Genomic DNA, 18510 nt, shown 5'->3' on the forward strand with positions numbered 1-18510 from the left:
GGTCAGAGAGAGAGAGTTAATTACCCTGCTTAAAATGAGAAATTTGAAGGTGTCCACTCTTCAGCTCTCTTCTCTGCTTGGGAGAAGCAGATTTAGGTCAGGGAGATTTGGGGGTGGCAGAGCAGCTGGAGCGCTTGTTCTGGACTGTCAAAGCTGCCCTGTATACCATCTGGATGGGCTGATAGTGCTGCAAAGCCAGTTATCCTCTTTAGAGAACTGTGCGGATCTGCATAGCAAGAAGCCTTCAAATGCAACTCCACCTCTGGTGCATCCAAACCAAACTTAAGGTGATCACGTTACTGCTCTCCTCCACATTATGGTACACATACAAATATCCTCCCTTCACCTGTATGCACACTAACACACCCCACAGAGACACAAATGAAACTCGGCAGAATGGTCTCCGGGTGTCCTACAGTCAGGATTCTGGGAATGTATTCACCATTTCACTCTGAACTCCGGAAATCATTTTCTCCTTTAATCAGCTAAGAGCAGTCTCACAGATTTCTTCCACACCTTCACCCTCCACATCAGTACAGCCGTGCCAAGGATGTCCACACTGTTCCCACAGAATCATCCAAGCAGTCACAACTTTCATGCTCAGGAGCAGCCCTTTATGCCTCAGTAACAACTAATCGGCGCAGACTAACGAAGACTGAACACATCACACTGAAAGCTTTTACAGCCAGGGTTTTCTTGTCAGATCTGAGAGGTGTAATCAAAGTTTGCATCCTCAGACATCACTGTGTGACAAGACAGTTTGAGTGTTGGTGCGAAAGCAGCAGCTTCTTTCCTTTCTGCCTCTATGCAACTCACATTTCTCTGTGGTGCAGAGGGTTTCTGATAAAGCCAGCTGAACAGAAATGCCTGAATAGTGAATACGGCTGATGAGAAAATCCTCTTTTTTATCCCTAAATCCACTTCTTGTTGAGATGCCATTTACTGTAGTAATCGCTCCTCAAGCACCACTTCTGCTCAGCCTGTTATGGAGCACTCTTCCTAAATGGAAGGTGAAAATGAACATCGCACCTCTCAGTTAAAGTTGTGATGCCAGTCATCATACCTTTGATTTCATCCCTAAGTGTTAATATATTTTGTGTCAATGTTAACGAGCATGTAATCCACTCTTACATCTGTCTACTTTCCTGTGTTTTTTTTTTTTTTTTAGTCAGTGTGGGTTGTGAAGCCTCGACTGATTTACACACTAGGCAGTGTAATCAATCTCAGTTGCTCAAATCCTGATGCTAAACTATAGTTTCCCATGTGTCATCAGATCTAGTTTTTAACCTAGGAAGGTAGATTTTCACATATTTTTCTGTTTTATTCATTATTCATATATTCTATCATTAAGAAAACACACATGAAACTTCACAGATCAAATCCTCGTGATAATTTTGTGTTTTTGTGACTGTGTTCTCGCTATATATAGCCTGCATGTACTTTGCAAAGTGTGCTATTATAGTTGTTTGCTCTTGTGCATGACATCATTTTGCTTATCTCCACACGGACCACACACTGTGTGAAGTGAGCGTGATGAAAGACAATGGGTGATTGATGCACGCGGAGCATCTACACATCTGTTGTGCTCCTCAGGGGGTGTTTTGAGGGATGCCCAGCCCCTCTGAGAGGTGCTGGGGTGTGGGAAGCTGCAGTTGGGACGCGGCTTGGAAACTCTACAACGCTCAAACTCAGCTTTCACCAGCATTACATCATCCCTTGGCCTTTTTCTCCAGCCGCATCAAACAGTCCAGAGGCGAGGCCTGTTTGCAGGGACGGGCAGTAGATGGGCTCCACTGGGCTTTTGGTTGCCCTGAGACCTGGTCTGCATGTCTTCATGTTTTCAGGCACCTGTGAATTCAAAATCTGAGCTGAAATGGACTTCATGAATAAAGTTTAAAAGCTGTTTAGCTACGACACAATAATTTAAGCAGAGTAGGAATGTATTGACATTGACAGCAGTGCAGTAAAAAATGATGCATACTTATTCATTTCATAGATGTGTGCACTGTGTTGTTGTGTGGGAGCGAGAGTCACGACACTTTGGCTCTAGATACCATAATTGAAACTGGCTCAACTCTTGCTGCAGTGCAATGCTTCGTCATCCTCCTATTCGCTGAGTTGTCCAATCAAATGAGTGCTCAATAAACATCACCTTGAAGCATGAATGGTGTAATTACACATTTTGCTGTATGATTTTTTACAAAATTATTAACTCCTGGCATCTGATAAAGACTAATTTCACTGGGACCTTTATCAACATGCCCACACTGAAGGCCTCCTTAGGCCATATAATAAAACGTTTATGGGATTGTCTAATAGCTCCTCCCCCTCCCTCTCCTGCCTGTTCAGTGTCAGGAACAGACACTTCATCAATAGCAATAAGAAAATAGTTTGGTTGAAAGTCAAACACAGTTAAACACAGCCTTTCATATCCCTTGATATTAACCCTAACCAAGTGATACGCAAACAGCCAATCATTTAACAGGTGTGTTGTTGGTTGCAGTGAAAAAATGGATGCAGCCAGTGAAGATGGTGAGGAAACCATTAACAGGACGGACATGTCAGCACAGCAGAGTGGCAGCTTTTTGGTTTCTTTCAGTCCAACTGAAATCAGAAACTGAATAAAATAAACTGTGCAGGAAAACGATCCCGACTGAGAGCGTGTACACAACAAACTCATCACCTAAGCCTCTGCTACTCTTTGGGTTACACAGCATGTCGTCAGTCATGACCATCTTCTCTCAGGAAACAACCCTCAAGCAGTCCACAACAGAGCGATATCAGCAACCCACACAGTACCACAGTACCTTACTCCTGGTCTTTATTAAAAATAGGTTATTAGAAATGATAAATAATTATGGATAGATTATTAAGGTGATAATGTTTTTGGCCATATTGCCCAGCCCTAGTGCGGTGTCTGTCACATGGACTACCAGGTGCAACACAATGAATGCCCTGAAGAAGAGACCTGTTTTCCTGATTTGTATGAGTCATTAACAGCGAGAATAGCCAGAAAAGAGTCAACAGGGAGGCAGAGTAATGAAGAAGCTATGATGTCAGGCTTTTTGCCCCGCCTTTGAGCGTTCACAACAGGTATAAACACCTTTGCCTTGAAACGTGGCAGCGCTTTTTTTTCCATTTTGACCGCCCGCTAAGATGTTTACGGCCACCCGTCACCTCTCATGCTTTGAGTAGCACTTGATCCTGATTCAAGCCAACGTCCGATGAGGTGATTCATTTCAGCTAATGATAAATACAGCAAATAGACCGTTGTCACATTAAGCACCACTGCGTGCATCTTATCAATGCGTAGCCTGTAGTTGAGTCGCCGGAAATTTTTACGAGGTGTTCTGACAAAGGGGCCTGACGTAGCTGTGAAATAAAATACGGCTGATTTGCCTCACTGTTTTTCTGATGTGCCTCAGTCGGACGGTGATAGAGCTGTTGTGATGTGATGAATGCCAAATGGAGTCCAATGAAGTGATGAGTCACAGAGGAGTGTGTCAGCAGCAAGCCCCAGTGAAGGCTGTGTATGTATCTGGCCAGGCTTGATACAGGGGTGGGTGTGTGTGTGGGGGGGGGATATGCAGCGCAGGGTGAGGGTGGTGATGGATGAGGGCCGAGCAAAAGAAGGACGAGGCATGAAATAGAATGAGGATGAAGGACAGAGAAGTCCTGGCCGGCCCGGGGAGGGGGAAGGAGACTGTGAGACAGAGATGGAGAGACTGAGAGTCAAGAAAGAATGAGGGTCAGAGAGAGACTAACCTACTCTCAAAATTGCTGATGTTTGCTCCTCTGTGCTGCACCGTGGCCTCAAACTTAAATTTGCATTTACTCAGACAATATCAGGTAAGTATTGTATCTCCGCTGTCAGACCTGTGAAGGTCAACACGTCAATGAAGAAGACACTGAAAAGGGGAAAACCTGTGCTGACACTATTAATAACATTTCATTTTTTTCCTTTACTCTGACCACATTCCCTGAAGATTTGGAAGCGTATTTCTCTTTCTGGTATTTTATCCACAATGACTTAAAACACCCCAGGGACACGCTACCACCAAATTTGTATCAATCTGGCCACAATTTTCTTTTTTTTTTTGCTGACGATTTGAGATGCCCTGCTACCTAACAGGAGTGAAAGTCGTAAAATCTTTTGTTGGTTTGTAAGACTGGTAAAGTAGATGGTTAAGAAACACCTTTAAAAAGTGAATGCAGATGTTTTTGTAACTTGAAATATGGACAGTTTTTTTTTTTTTTTTTTACAGTTGTGGGAAATCTTAACTCCATTTGAGCAAAATATCTCACTGAGATTGTGGTTTCTTAATAAACTGTTAAAGCTTGGCTCAAGGCTGCATTTGACTTGTTACCTCAGAGACCTCTGAGCTGGGCATGTGTATGTGCATGTGTTGTTTGCATGTAAGCATGACTGTGTGTATTATTGTTGTACATTATCTGCATGGATGTTTGTGGGTGTGTGCAGGTACTGTATATGTGTATGTGATAGGGTATTTGTTTGCAGGAATTAGAATTTTTTATGACATTTCATTTTCATGTTGTGTGTAGATAATAAATAGTAACGAAAAAAAAAAAGAATTGGGGTAGATACGTTTAACATTAGTATGTTTTTTGAGGTCTTTCATCTGCATAGCACAGAAACACCAGAGGAAATGCGGTACATGCTATTTAAAAAGCCCCGAAAGTGCTGTTTTGTGTGCAGTGCTTAATGTCTGTCTGCGTGCCTCGTGCTCTCCAACACGCACGAATGAGCAGAAGCACTGGTTTTCAAGATGAAGAGAATAATATCATGCTGGGATGGAACAAACTCAGCGGGTGGTTTGTGATTCACAATTTCTTCTCCACCTTATTTCAGGGATGATCCCAGATTAAACAAATTCACATTCTTTACAGTGACATAGTAATGGGAACGTAATTACTTCATTGTTCACACTGTAGCCTGAAAAAGAAGCCTCTCCTGTGTGCTTTTTTTTAATGACCTTCCAAATGGTCATCTACACTGGAAGTCCTGCTGTGGATCTGTGAGTTACTGCTGAATTGTGGGTAAATGAAGCTTTCGTTCCGGCTGTGAGCTGTCATGATCTGTTTGAGAAAAGCGGGATTGTATTCATGCGTGCACACATGCTCACGTACAGTATACACACTGTCTCTTACACACATACACACCCACCCACTCGTCCACCCACCCACACACACACACACACGCACACAAACACCCACACACACACACATGCACACACTGTATGGGGACAAAGACGGAAGGATTCATCAGTCACCGAGTCGCGCTGAGGGTGGCAGCTTAAAGGAAGCGATGTCCTCTCTGTCTCTTACAGTCCCTCTCTTACTTTCTCTCTCATCCATCAGTTTATCTGTCACCCCTCAGTAGTACATCCACTGGTCTCTATCTCTCTCTTCCTGGCCATCGTAGTGTGGCCTGACCTTCCTTGGGTCATTTTCCTGTCTTCGGCCGGCCAGCAGGGGAGAAGGGCCGGCTGTTACCAGACCAGCCAGATGGTGGGGTCTAGCCTGGGACTGGAGACTCGGACTGGGGCAAACCCACTGGCCAAACTGGTGACTACAGCAGCAGGCAGGAGCACTGTGGGAAGCAGCTTCACCACCCCTGTAACTCCCCCTCATGGCCAAGAATGCTAATTATCCTTCTTTAAACAGGTGCACTGACAGTCCTGGATTCATGCTGTATCTTTAGTGCAGATTTGGAGCCAAGAGAAGTGTAGTTTTCGTCCCAGCACTCTTACACGGTGTCATTGCAGACTCTTCGCTGACAGGAGGCTGAGCTTGAGTAGGATGAAGATGATTTGAGTAGAAAAGTCAAGTCGATGACAAGGAGGTTTGACAGCTGGGGAGGAAGCTGGTGGGGGTGAGAGGCAGCATGTGTTGAAGAGTTTGATAGGAAAGGACTGGAGTGCTCCTGTCCTTGGAGTGGAGTTAAACCCCCTACGACTTCTTTCTTCTGCTACATCAGCACCGGGGCCTCTACATGGTGCGTATCAATAGCACAGGCCTGTTTTATTTCTCACAAAGTATTCGCTGCACCTTGCCCGAGGACATCCTGTAAGCTACCCGTTAATGAAGGATCACAAATCATAAAGTGTGCTTTACGTAGCCCTTGTTTCAAAGGAAACAGAGAGCACAGCTGTTTGACTCAGCCACTCTCCGAACACCGGCTGCATGCAAATGAAGTAATCTTGCTGATACATCAGAGCAGGGGCCGTTATCTGAGTGGTCAGGGTGAGGAAGGACAACTAATTCTGGTGGGGTAACAACAACAGCACTTTCCTGTAACGGAGCTCTCTGTATTCCAGCCCATAAGTCAGGTGTCGAGATGAAAGAGAGGCCTGCTTGTGCTACATGGCTAATTTAAAGGATTAACACCTGTTCCACCAAGACAGATTCATCCTAATCCTGCTTTAACCCCTTTGATCTGAAGTCAGAGTGGTTTAAGGAGTGGACTGGCCTAATCCCTTCACAACAGTGACCAGAAACCACCGGTACCTGATGGAGCAGCTGGCTTCATGCTGTATTTACTGTACTCAGTATCACAACTTTGTCTTCATCTACTTTTCCTCTGTTACTCTGCAAAGGGTTGGAGTCATTACTGAATCCTTTTGTGCAACAGTCCTGCCTCTCCACTTCAAAAGGGTTAATTCACATTTGATGCGCTCTCACGGGGTTAGATTAGTAAGGGCAGGGAGAGCTGTCATTGGCATAATAAGCCTTGCGCATTAAGGTATTATAGCCTGATCATTGGAGAAAAAAAATGTTTTGTTGAAGCAAAAGCCACAGTATCTGCTGTGGCTTTGGCTCAGCCGTCCACAGCTTTTATGAATCTGCATTTTAACAACCACAGCAACCAAATGATAAACTAAAGAGGATCGTAGACGTAGTTAAATATTTGTGCTGTTATTAGCTATTAATTGTAGCCCGTTCAAGAGATCATCAGTCATAAACTGTGGCTTTAATGCTTTAATGTGCTTATTATGATTACCAGATTGTGTAGTGCACGAGTGTGTGTGGGTGTGTGTTTGTGATGGTAACACATGGATACATTTGATATGAGAGAGAAAGGGGGAAAAAGAGAGACTGTGGGAGGATTTAGATAGATTTGGTGTGGTGACGATGGTGGGAGGAAAGGTAATTGAAATAGAGAGGCATGAGTTTGGTTTTGAGGTTTTCTAAATGAGGGACTAGAGATGGGTGGGTCTGACCACAGCATGGTTATGTGTGTTTTTAACCATGCGTCTGTGCGTGTGTGTGTGTGTATTTGTATTCGTGGAAGCAGATAGACACAAACACATCTGAATACATTGTCCAGCTCCACCTCTATGTTTAGCACATAGACTGAGGAGGACCACACAGGATCTCTGTGTCATGCGTCGGAGTATGTGGCAACGCTGTTATTATTGATCCTGCCACAGACATCAAACCCCAACGCCTATTTAACTGCCGGCCTGATTTAAACAATATGCTGGAGCCTGTTTCATCCATGTCCAAGACCACTGAATTATTAAACACATCTCTAAAGCAAAGGTCCCTCTCTTTGCTTAATGTCTTCACACGAATCTACTGTTGAGCGACTCCAGGGGATAAACAAGCCTTTCTTCATTAGTGTAATTGGGAGAAGAAAAAGAAAGAAGAGAAAATGGGGGGATGGGACTTTAAGACAATAAAAAGATCCTAATCATATGTCTTAATCACGCTGGGTGAAGAATCACTGATTAAACACTATAATGTCTCAAAATAAGGAGAGCTTTCAATAGCATTTACATTATGACACTTAACAGAATGCAGATAAGGGTGTTTGTGCTTTCTCTGTGGCACTAAGTGTTGGCTTATGCCTGCATCAGGACACAATGAAAACAATTACACTCCAGAATTGTTGATGAAGTTTTGGATGGATACATGAACGCTGGTGCAAAATAGGTGAAAGCAATTTTTATACCCTCTACCCGCCAATTCACACACAAGGTCCTGACAGTTTTATTTTGTGATGAGCACTTAATTAGGGTTGTAGGAGCCAATTACAATACCATTGCGTTATTGTGCACCATTAATACTTGTTTTTCTTACTCATTGCCAGGCTCATCTGAATATGTCACAGTATGAAGCAAATTGAGCAAAGACAGAAAGAAATGTGTGTGCATAGTGTGGAAAAAACTAATTTGCAAGAAATTCAAAGCAGTAAGTCTGTATTGGGGGGAAGTGGGTGTGGCCGATGTGGATTGGTACATGTTGCTTCTACGCCTCACAGTTTAGGATCTGAATGAAAATTGAACTAGCTTTACAAATGGCAACATGGTGGCACAAAGAACTAATCAGTATTTCTGTGGCTCGTAGGCTCACTTCCATCAAATAGTTTTCTTGTTGAAACACCCTGTTTGCTAAGAGGCAATACCTCGTCTTTGCTGGTAATGAGGCAGAATAAGCACAGATAATGATAAAGAATTATATTAATGTGTTTTCTAAGGCAGTGGCTGAAATTATGTAAAGATCATGGAGGGTTTTGTGTCAAAAAATGGGCATATACAGTATTTAGTGATTAACATAGGTTTGTGCTTTTTTTCCCAGTTTTGTATCACCAGTTTTCCTGTGTGCAGTCCATCTCATTGAATATGGCCCTGGTCCATGACAATGAGACAGAGAAGTGATTTTCTGATCTGATGCCACTGTCGTCAGGATGACACTGCTGTTTAAGAATAAAACTACTGTCTTACCTTTCATCAGTATGGTTAAGGCACAAAAACATCTCGGTTAGTGTTGGGGAAAGATCAAGATTTTTTGTCAAAATTAGGGGACCTTTGTTGTCATGGTTACAATACTACCCACATGGTTAGGGAACAACCAACAATGACTGTCAGTAGGAAACGAGAAACAAACAGTTTCCTGCGTTAAAGTTCAGTGTTTTCATGATCCATTCATCCACCTCTGTGGACTTTGCCGCACTAATAACATCACACTACTTCCTCCTTTGCTCCTAATGAACAAAAGTCATAATTACGACGGCCAATAGGAGGCTTTTTCACTCGAAGCTAAACAAATGGTGCTTTTGGGTTCCTGGTAAAATGACTGATACTCTCATGTTTCTTTTAGAGGACGTTCTCCAAGTGCTTCCCTTGATACACATTTGTTCACGTCTTTTATGGGTAAACTTCTACTCTATCAAGAACACATCGCTATTACAGCAACCTCCCACTTAAAAAAACTGCCACTCATATTTGCTAGAGTGAGAGTTCAACCACCAGGACTGAACCCAGGTCCCTGTGTCGGTGGGTGAATGATTTGCCCCTCGTCCTCCTCTGCCCCTCACTGCAGCCTGACTTCATGTAACTTGATGTGTTTCTAGATGGTCTCGGTGTTGTTTAGTGCAATGTGGCACCGAAATGAGACAACCTGCCTGCAGCGCTTACTGCTGAGCGTGCAACCTGCTGGCCAGCAGAGGCTGAACTGAGGGAACTGCAGAAAGAAAAATATGCTGTGTATTCTTTACACTTCTGAAAACACTTTTTGTCATTCAAGACCAAATCACCACAGTCTTTGAACTGTTTATTAAGCTGCATGTCGAGTAGTGATGCCTCCAGCTGAACACTGACCCGACTGATTGATCCTGGTGTGAGTGAGTGTTTTGACTTCACTCTGTTCTGCCAGGAATCTACTCTTGAGATGAACCACTCTGCTCCCTGTGGACAGGACCCAGCAAACAAACAAGATTTGGAATGGTTTTCAGGGCCTGTAACATCAGCCTTTGCTCGGGGGCACGTTGGGTGGTCAGGCCATGTGACCTTCTCATAGCGGGGCTCCCTAACCCCCATCCATCCCGATTAGAGGACACTTATCAGGGACAGCAGCCAGAGTGACACAGTCCCAGCTGGGCTTCCCTGGAGAAAATGTTGTGCAGAGCAGGGAAAGATCCCCACAGAACACTGAAGTGTGTGTGTATGTGTGTGTATCTATGCATGCATGCATGTGTGTGTGTGTGTGTGTGTGTGTGTGTGTGTGTGTGTGGAGTTGTTCTCTGCAGATAGGACCCTGTGACTCTGAGATATGCACAGGCTCATTAATTAGAGGCTCTCATTATCCCCCCTCAGGCTCCAGACACTTAATCAACACCAAGCTCCAACTAAGACACACACATGCATGTACCTACACACACTTACACATACACGCACACACACCCTTGTGCACGCCCACCTCACATAGTCCACAGCAGGCTAAATTCTGACACAACATCATCCAAGAACAGAGCACTGTAAAAGAGGTGAATGAATGAATGCTGATGAGGGTTATTTGTTTTCAGTGATGTACGGGACAACAGAGAGGGTGGGTGTCATTGCTGTTTCACACTTTTATTATTATAATGTTGTTAAGCATTTCAAAACAGATCCATCCATCTGGCATGTCTCACCATGGAAGCAATCTGTCAAACCCTGTAAATTATATTCAATTATGAAATTTACATGCTGGAAATACAACGAGTGAGTTTTCAAGGCCCGTTCCTTTATGAAATCTATGAATGGATTCTTGAATGGATTTCATAATATCTATTCATTGCATGCATCTTCCACAGAAGCAGGAGGACATGAGACCTTTAAAAGACTGGACAGTCTGATGACTGTTGTGTGTGTATTCTCAAAGGTTCTTGCATATCGCTGTGTACAAATGTTTGTGCATGCGACATCAGGGTACATATCTCTGTGCTCTCGCTGTGGAATTTATTGCCTTGAAACTCCAGGCCTTGTAATTAAAAAGGCCGCTGTTTGTTCTAACGGGGCACAGATAGCGCACAGCAACACTCCAGTGTCGTGACTTAAGAGCGAGAGACTGTGTGAAAATAAATTACCCTCAGACAGTCAGGAGAGCTTTTGGAGTGTTGCTCCTGTGTGAGGGTTTTTAAAAACCCTTCTGACAGTTTTCATTTTTTTCCCAAACAGCCTCCGTTACTGTCATGTGGCTGATGCACTTTTTACATCATGCAGACTGATAAACAGTCAAGCAGACAGATACGCACACGCAGATGAGCAGCTGTACACAAAACCCTATTAGCCCACATCAGATGAGATGGTTTCATGAAGATAGATTTCAGCTAGACAGTAAACCTCACTTATGACTAACTGCTTCATTCTTGACTACATTAAGTGGAACTGATTTGCTATGTGTAGGCAAATTCAGACTCCTTACACTGAAGAGCTCCAACTTCCAGCTGCTAACCAGCAAAGAATGTGTGCCTTGTGGAAAGAATTTAACAGTTACAAGGACATTTTAGCAGGAAAAAAACTGCGATTAAGTGAAGCAATGGCAGTAGCATTCCTAAAGTGTTACTGGTACCTCTAAGAACTATTTCCCTCCTCATTGCCTGGTCCACAATATTTATAGCAAACCACAAAATAAGCCATGTTTTCCTCTTTCTGCCACTTGTGAGAAACATTCAGGGACACTGTGACACCGGAAACACAACTCTTCCTTGTGAGAGAACTGGCAGTACGATGATGAACTGTTTTTGCGCCACACGAGTCAGTCTGTATTTTTGTGGAGCTGTCGAACTTACATTACTCTAACAGCCAAACTAACCCTATAGCCCGGTGTAACTTATCTTTACGCAAGTCACACCCCGATCAGAACATACAGTGGAGACATTTTTGAGGGCACCATTGGCAAGAACAAGAAAAGGAAGCACAAACTTTTAAACAGCTCCAAGTTGTGGAAAATGAAAGAGGGGGTTTTCGTTTCCCTCCGAAGGCTGGAGTCCGATTTCCTGTGCGGCTCTGATTGGGAAAGCAGAGGCACGCACAGGGAGACTGCTCCTGTATGGAGTTGCCAGATGACAGGCTTCACTCCGAACAGACTGTCGCTGAACAGCACACTGAAGTGGCCTTTGATTGATCATCAGACATGACTTTCATGAAAACAGTCTCTTGTGTAAACCTGTTTTAGATGCTGGCACTTCAATGTCTTGAGTGTGAGCGTGCGCTTGAAAGAGAACATAAATGTAAATCGTATCTCAGTGCTGTGTTTCTGTCCTGTACGTAGCTCAGAGCCAAGAGTCAGCTTGCCATCGGAGGAAACAACTGACACCATGTGATCTATTATCAAATGAAGCACAACATATTACCACTGTAACACATAAACACACAAGACCCCCCTCCTCTTTGACTACACACGTGTCCTTTGATCACAGTGCTTGATCACAGAGTGTCATTCTGCTTGGGTGCCAGCTGTGGCTGTGGAGGTAGTGTCAAGCATTTTTTGTTCATGTTCATCCATGTGGATTACCGAGTGTCTCATGGACTCCCTTTGCACAGCAGGAGTTCTTCCATAAGGCCATATGTCAGCATGTCCCCCTCCTCCTACTTGTCTTTTGTTATCTGAGTGACCCCTAGGTGCACTGCGGACCCCGCTGACCCTGAAGACACACCAGCTTATTGACCAACTCACAGCTCCATAGAGTCCATTACCTAAACCAATTTAAATCACAAGCCTATTGTTTAAACTGATGTCACATCTCTTCAGTATCGACCATTTCTGCAATTCACCTTTATTTTACTTTGAGATTATTCCGCGTGGATAGGATTACGATAAGGTCGTCACTGTCTTGATGCTGCTGTGGGTTTGTGCTGCAACAACTGGGTTCAGCACCAGTCGCACTGTTTTAACTGTCGATAGCTGCTCTGTTTTGGAACTGTTTTCATTTTGTGACTGTGGCAGTGATTGTGGTGAGTGGATTCTTACCAGAATAACCATGTCCTCTGTTTTGAGTTTTATTCAACCCACTTCCACAATTAATGATGAAAAGTTTAAGCATGGAAAAAGCTGCAGATCTTTTCTCATTCCGGCCAAATAATGCCAACTGAAAATAAAAAAATCTTTGGCAATGTTATGCATCTGATGGGTGTGTGTGTGCTGTAAAATATTGCACAGTAAACTAAATGTGACAGCTGCTCTCAGCAGGAGGAAGGAGGGAAAGTGTACATGTACAGGCTTTAGTTGTCTCCAGCGTCCAAGGCTCTGCGTCCTTTGTGAATCATCGTCTTTTATGGAAGACTTCAATTTATTATTCCGATTATAGCCTCTATCGAGCAAGTCACTGCAGCAGTGGGCAGTGATTTTATTTGAATCTCCTTAGGTCATTAACACCATTTTAAACTGTGATGAGCTTGTGTGGCATTGCAGCTTTACATAGAGCTGTTGAGCAGACGGACATTGTCACCTTTTGCAATCTTATGGAGCTAAGTGAAAATGTAGTAGTCAATGTGGTGATTTTTAGAGGAGAATATACAACTGTTTTAGCAAAATGTGAATTCCTTACAGGGATGTCAAAGATTTTTTTCAACTAAACCTAAGTCAAGTAAACATGGGCATCAGCTGTGTCAAAAGCCTTTGGGCGATTTGGACTATAGCATGTTTATTATAGCCTTGGTCCCACTCCATCTTGTAGAATTGATATAAATTCTACAGAAGGTACAATTATGTGCAAAGTAGCCTATACTAACAACTTTCACTTTGTGACCAAATGTAGTTTTGACCACGACGCAAGCACGTTTCACAGGTAGGCTAAATCAGTATATAGGCTACGAGATGTAGGACTGGCACAGCAGGGTGGCGCAGGGTTAGTCCAGGTTTGATACCTGGAAGACTGCCCTTGAGCAACACAGCAAACCGCAGCCCGCCTCCCGCCTGCACACCAGCATCAGCTCTCTGCCGAAACGTAAAGCGCACTTTTTTTTTTTTTTTTGGCAAATCTGTTGCCGGCGGCGCTATGACCCTGCTTCCTGCTGCCTGCTCAGCTCCCCTGCTCCAAGTCTGTAAACTGCAAGGCTGGAGGAGCGCAGGGAAGGAAGTCATCAGAGAGCTGTAGTCCAGTTTGTTGCTGTTGCAGGAATCAGGATATCCTTCCAGCTCCTCTCACAAATTCCAAGGATTTTTTTTTTTTTTTTTGGTGGTTGTACCCCCTCCTCCCCCTGAAAATAATCTCCTTGCTTGTCGCGCTGTCTCCGCCGGGCTCTTTTGGACTGTTTTTTCCCCCCATGAATACTTACAAAAGTGCGTTCCGGCCGCTGGAAAACGGGATTTGACCACTGTGATGATTTCTTCTGCGTTTTGGCACACATTTCGTCTTCCTGTCGTTCCCTCTGGATCGAAGAGAACAGATTAGGACATAGTGACCGTGCTGCGCTCTACTAACGGTGTAGCCTACTTACAGGGACGACTTCATTTTGGAAAAGTTTAAGAATTAATTTTTCCTCATACACAGTCCGGATTGGTCCTGGAGGCGCCGATCCTGCGTGAGGAGCGAGTGGGTTCGTAACGGACTCGTACTTTGGATTTACGCACAGGAACCTTCGCCTTAAACATTGTCGGGCGACACCATGTGTCTCTGATTTATTCTCCGAGCTCAACTGTGGATTTAACCCGTGTATGATTTGTGTTGACTGTGGTGTCTCTCCCCCCTGAAATTACCGCAAAGCTGGGACTCGCACATCATCATGCATCGCTTCTTGGAGAAAATCTGCTGCAAAAATGAGGGAAGTCGAGAGGCAGCATGACTTGCGCTCTGGATTTCTTTGAATCTACATTCCATTCTCATATAATATCTTAATGCTGTTCAATTTTGGTTTACAAATATGATGAAATGGCAGCCCCGGAAGAAGGTGAGTGTGTCTCATATATATTTTTTCCAATAATGCCGATTAATAACGTTTGTTTGGTTGATCACAAGTTGTAAAGACAGGGCTCGGTCACACTGCTGCTCTATTTGTTAACTACAGATGATATAGGCTGTAGATAGGTACACCGGGACTGCTCTGTACTGTACTGTACATAACTGAACTGTAACCAAAGCAGAGTTTTTAATGATAAGCAAGTTTCTCTTGCCCCCCCACTTTGATCTGTCTCGTTATTTATGCATTTTTTTCCTCCCAGTTTATCTAAATTATTATGAAAGAGACAAGAATCAGCTGTTGTGCACTGCACTATACACACATATAATATGCTTGCATATTAAAAGCACACACCTAGGTATCTAAAAAATGTTGCTATGTTAATTTTTACATAGTCTGACCTGTGTTTTGTGTCTGGTGCATCTCCTTACACCATCAGACAGGCCTACAGTCTTAATCTGGACTAATCAAGACATCAGTGATTAATGTATCCTGCAGTGAATCTCTGGAGCTGGAAGCAGATACAGTGTTGAGTCATGTGTCCAAAGAGAAATAAGCTTTTGAGAATGAAATATGGACTGTAAAACAATGCACCTTAGTAAGATTTGCACCTAAAAGTTTCAGAATGAACAGACCCTTTTTTTTTTTTTTTTTTTTTTAGAGGACTCTCTGAGAAGACTAAAACATGTGTCTCAGTTTCTTGTTCTCATGGTTAGACATACCATTTCTCTTTAAATCTGACTTTCGGTTATTGCTCCATTTTCATAGCTTTGGGGTATTACAACATGGAAAATGTCTGAAAATCATCTGGGGTCTATAAAAAAAATTGGTAGCACTAAAATGTCGATGGGTAAGATTTTTACCAGCAGGGGGCACTTGTCTGACAAGAAGCAGTCCCCCTATGCAGAAGTGGGTTTTGCTCTGGTCTAGAGTCTAGAAAAGAAAAATGAAAGGATGTTCAACTCTTTTCTTTCCTCTATCAGCTGTTTTGCATCATTAGAAACATTATTTTTCCCTAAAGACTCTGTTCAACAATGGCATAAACAGTAGTTTTTCATCCTGGCCCAGATATTTTTGTCTTCTCATCTGAGACATGCTGGTGATGCTTCGTCTGTATAACCCCCCAGTATAAAGAGAACAAGACACCAGTGCCAGAGGAAGTGTAACCATAACTACTGCTCCTACTAGTAGTAGAAACCCACTTAGTTGTGCATGATTTTAGTAACTTATGCCTCTCTTTGCCTGAATTAATTTCTGCATGTCATTTGTTCCACATCATGTGTCATTAGTGTGGATAATCTCATCTTGAAAGAAGATATGAATGTAAATGATCAAAATCAAGCTTCTTAATGTTGAATTATCAACAGGGAAAATAAAAGCTGTGAGCGTGCCCCAATGATTTCTGCAGCTGTGCATTGTATCTGCCAGAATCATCCACGAGACCCCCCTTTGAGGACTAAAAGCCTTTCCTCACTGCAGGAATTGATTCCCAACCACAGTGCAGTCACATGTGCTCAACCTGAAAATATCTTAAAAGTAACACTGGCTTTCATATGTAGATGATCGTTCCATCAGATCGCTGGTTCTGGTGGCTCTCATCAAGGGGGGAAATGGTTACTCTTGTTTTGTGTGATGTTGATTTATTTACCTGTTCGTGATGTTGGACGCTAGATGCATATGGATGAACACAAGCACTTAGAGCGGAAAACAAGGACCCACAGAGCAGTGTTCAATATGTTGAATTACCTGCCACCCATATCGTGTGTGTATGTGTTTGTGTGTGTGTGTGTGTGTGTGTGTGTCTGACATTGTCCCTTCACCCTGAACCCTGGTTTATTGCCAAGGATGTCCTCTGACTAAGATGTTTCAAATAGCAGGCAGTGCATTGGAATGAAAGCAGCTATTGTGCTGAACATTGTAAAGAAAATCATTTCTTTACAATGCAGTGCTCTGCTTAGAAGACGCACACACACTAATACCACAAAAGGTCCTTGAATTTCCCCATTCTTGCTTCTTGTTTATCAGCTTTTCAATCTGGCTCTTTTCCCCCTACTTGCAGTTTGATGGGAATCAATAGAAAGTGTAGGAGAATAATACTGTGTCCAGTGTCCAGCCCACCTCTTCATAATGGATTACACTAATGAGTGAAAATTCCAGATCTGTGACAATGAAGAGATGAGAGAGCAATTCCCTTAATTGTGGCTGGCAGATAGCTTATCTGTTCTGGAAACAGATAGAGAAAGAGAGTAAAGTTCTTCTTTTTTCAGGGGATTTGGGTGATTAACTTTCTCTTCCTGCAGTGTGGCGGAGATGCCCTGAACATCTGAGCTGATTAGAAACTAGTGTCTGTTACACGATGTTAAAACACGGAAGAAAAGGAATATGACTAAAGGCTGACATAGACCAGGGTTTCTGATAATGGTTGTATAAGGCTGTCAGCCCAGTCTTAATCAATGCTTTCTGCTCAGACACCTTTTTTTGATGGGTTTAAAAGCCAAGTACAGCAATGCACAGTTGGTCCCTTTCCTTTTAAAGTAAATATACACTTATGTTTTGTGTTTGTGAGGCTCAGGAATGCTTTGCCTGATAGCATAAGTTGGGTAGGGTGGGTGTAAAGCAGCGGCCACCGCAGTGCTCTTTGGTTGTGTTGTAGGAAGGTAAGCATTAGAAAATATGGACAGTACCTGTCCTGGGGGAAAGCTAACTCAGTGAGTCAGATAAGAGATGGCTGAGTGCCTAAAAGTGTACTGAAATGAACAACAGCCACCAGGGTACATTCTGTGGGATTGTTGGTTTTAAGGCACTAAGTAAAAGAAATGCAGTTTTTTCATGTCTTCATATGTTTGTCCAATGTGGTTTGGACATGAATAATGGACTCCAGCGGCCTGTGTGACTTATACCTGTCTGTATCAGACACTGAGTTCGACTGTGGTTTTTCCCTGTCCATGAATTTCTTTTCCAACAGCTGAAAAACATTCCATGTTTCTTTTTTTGCTGCCAGATGTATTTTTAAGTCATCATCACCCCGTGTTATCTTGAGCCGGACCTACTCACAGCCTGTTAATATGTTGGGTGGTCTCATGTTACGAATCCAGGCTCTACGTTTAGAGCTCACATTATGCCTTGTGGCAGTGTGACCAAGCCAGAAGGAAGCGACTGTTTGTTTTTGTGGTTGTGCCAGATGTTTCAGTGGGTTCCACACAGTTGACATAAAGCCTTCTCACCTGAGAGGGACAGGATGCCCTGCTCATGTTTCTGTGGCCAGCCTCACTGGGAGCTTGGAGTTTTACCATCAGCAGGCGCACTCTTACATCTCTGACCATGTTCATTGGCTTTTCACCTCAGGGAGTTTTCTCATGCTGCTTTCCCTCTTTGATTTGGTATTATTTATGAGCTCTTCGGTCGGGGGGGGAGTAGGGCTGTCTCTCCCCCCAGCGCACCATCAGTCCCTGTGACGTCTCTTGGCTGGCAGCAGCACAGCAGTTTTGGAATACATTTACAGCAGGGGAAAACCCGTCAGAATGTGAAGAGAAGTGCTGGAAGACACACATCTGAGGAGAGGAGGAAGCAGTCAAGGCTGTCAGTGGGGGGAAGGAATCATTTGGGAGAAGCTGGGATTGCTGGACAAAGACTGAGATACATCAGGGGACAAATGAATGGGGCTAGATTGTAGGGTTGTTGGAAGTAAGGTAGGTAGGTGGGTGGATATTGAAGAGAAGAAATAGGATTGCTGTAGAGCTGTGCGTACTGATAGAATTTGTGATGGCTGGAGTTTGAAAGTGAAAGAAAATGATCAGGGGATGGAGGCAGAAGAATAAGATGGTGC

The 18510-nt window shown here is 43.5% G+C and overlaps 1 protein-coding gene across 3 annotated transcripts in view; it reads left to right on the plus strand.

Annotated features, from left to right (window-relative positions):
• Positions 1 to 18510, plus strand: part of LOC139623874 (tetratricopeptide repeat protein 28-like) — a 166168-nt gene that overhangs the window by 40975 nt on the left and 106683 nt on the right. The window contains exon 1 of one of the 3 annotated variants that reach the window (XM_071482480.1): positions 5336 to 14675. The exons of the other annotated variants lie outside the window; for them this stretch is intronic. Coding sequence (XP_071338581.1) covers positions 14649 to 14675 — 27 coding nt within the window. The 5' untranslated portion in view covers positions 5336 to 14648. Of the gene's footprint in view, positions 1 to 5335; positions 14676 to 18510 lie in introns of those variants that run through there. 3 annotated transcript variants of the gene reach the window in all.

The sequence above is a fragment of the Trachinotus anak genome, unplaced genomic scaffold (genome assembly GCF_046630095.1).
Source record: "Trachinotus anak isolate AG129_WGS33_773 ecotype Australia unplaced genomic scaffold, CSIRO_AGI_Tana_v1 ptg000008l, whole genome shotgun sequence".
Classification (NCBI taxonomy): Eukaryota; Metazoa; Chordata; class Actinopteri; order Carangiformes; family Carangidae; genus Trachinotus; species Trachinotus anak.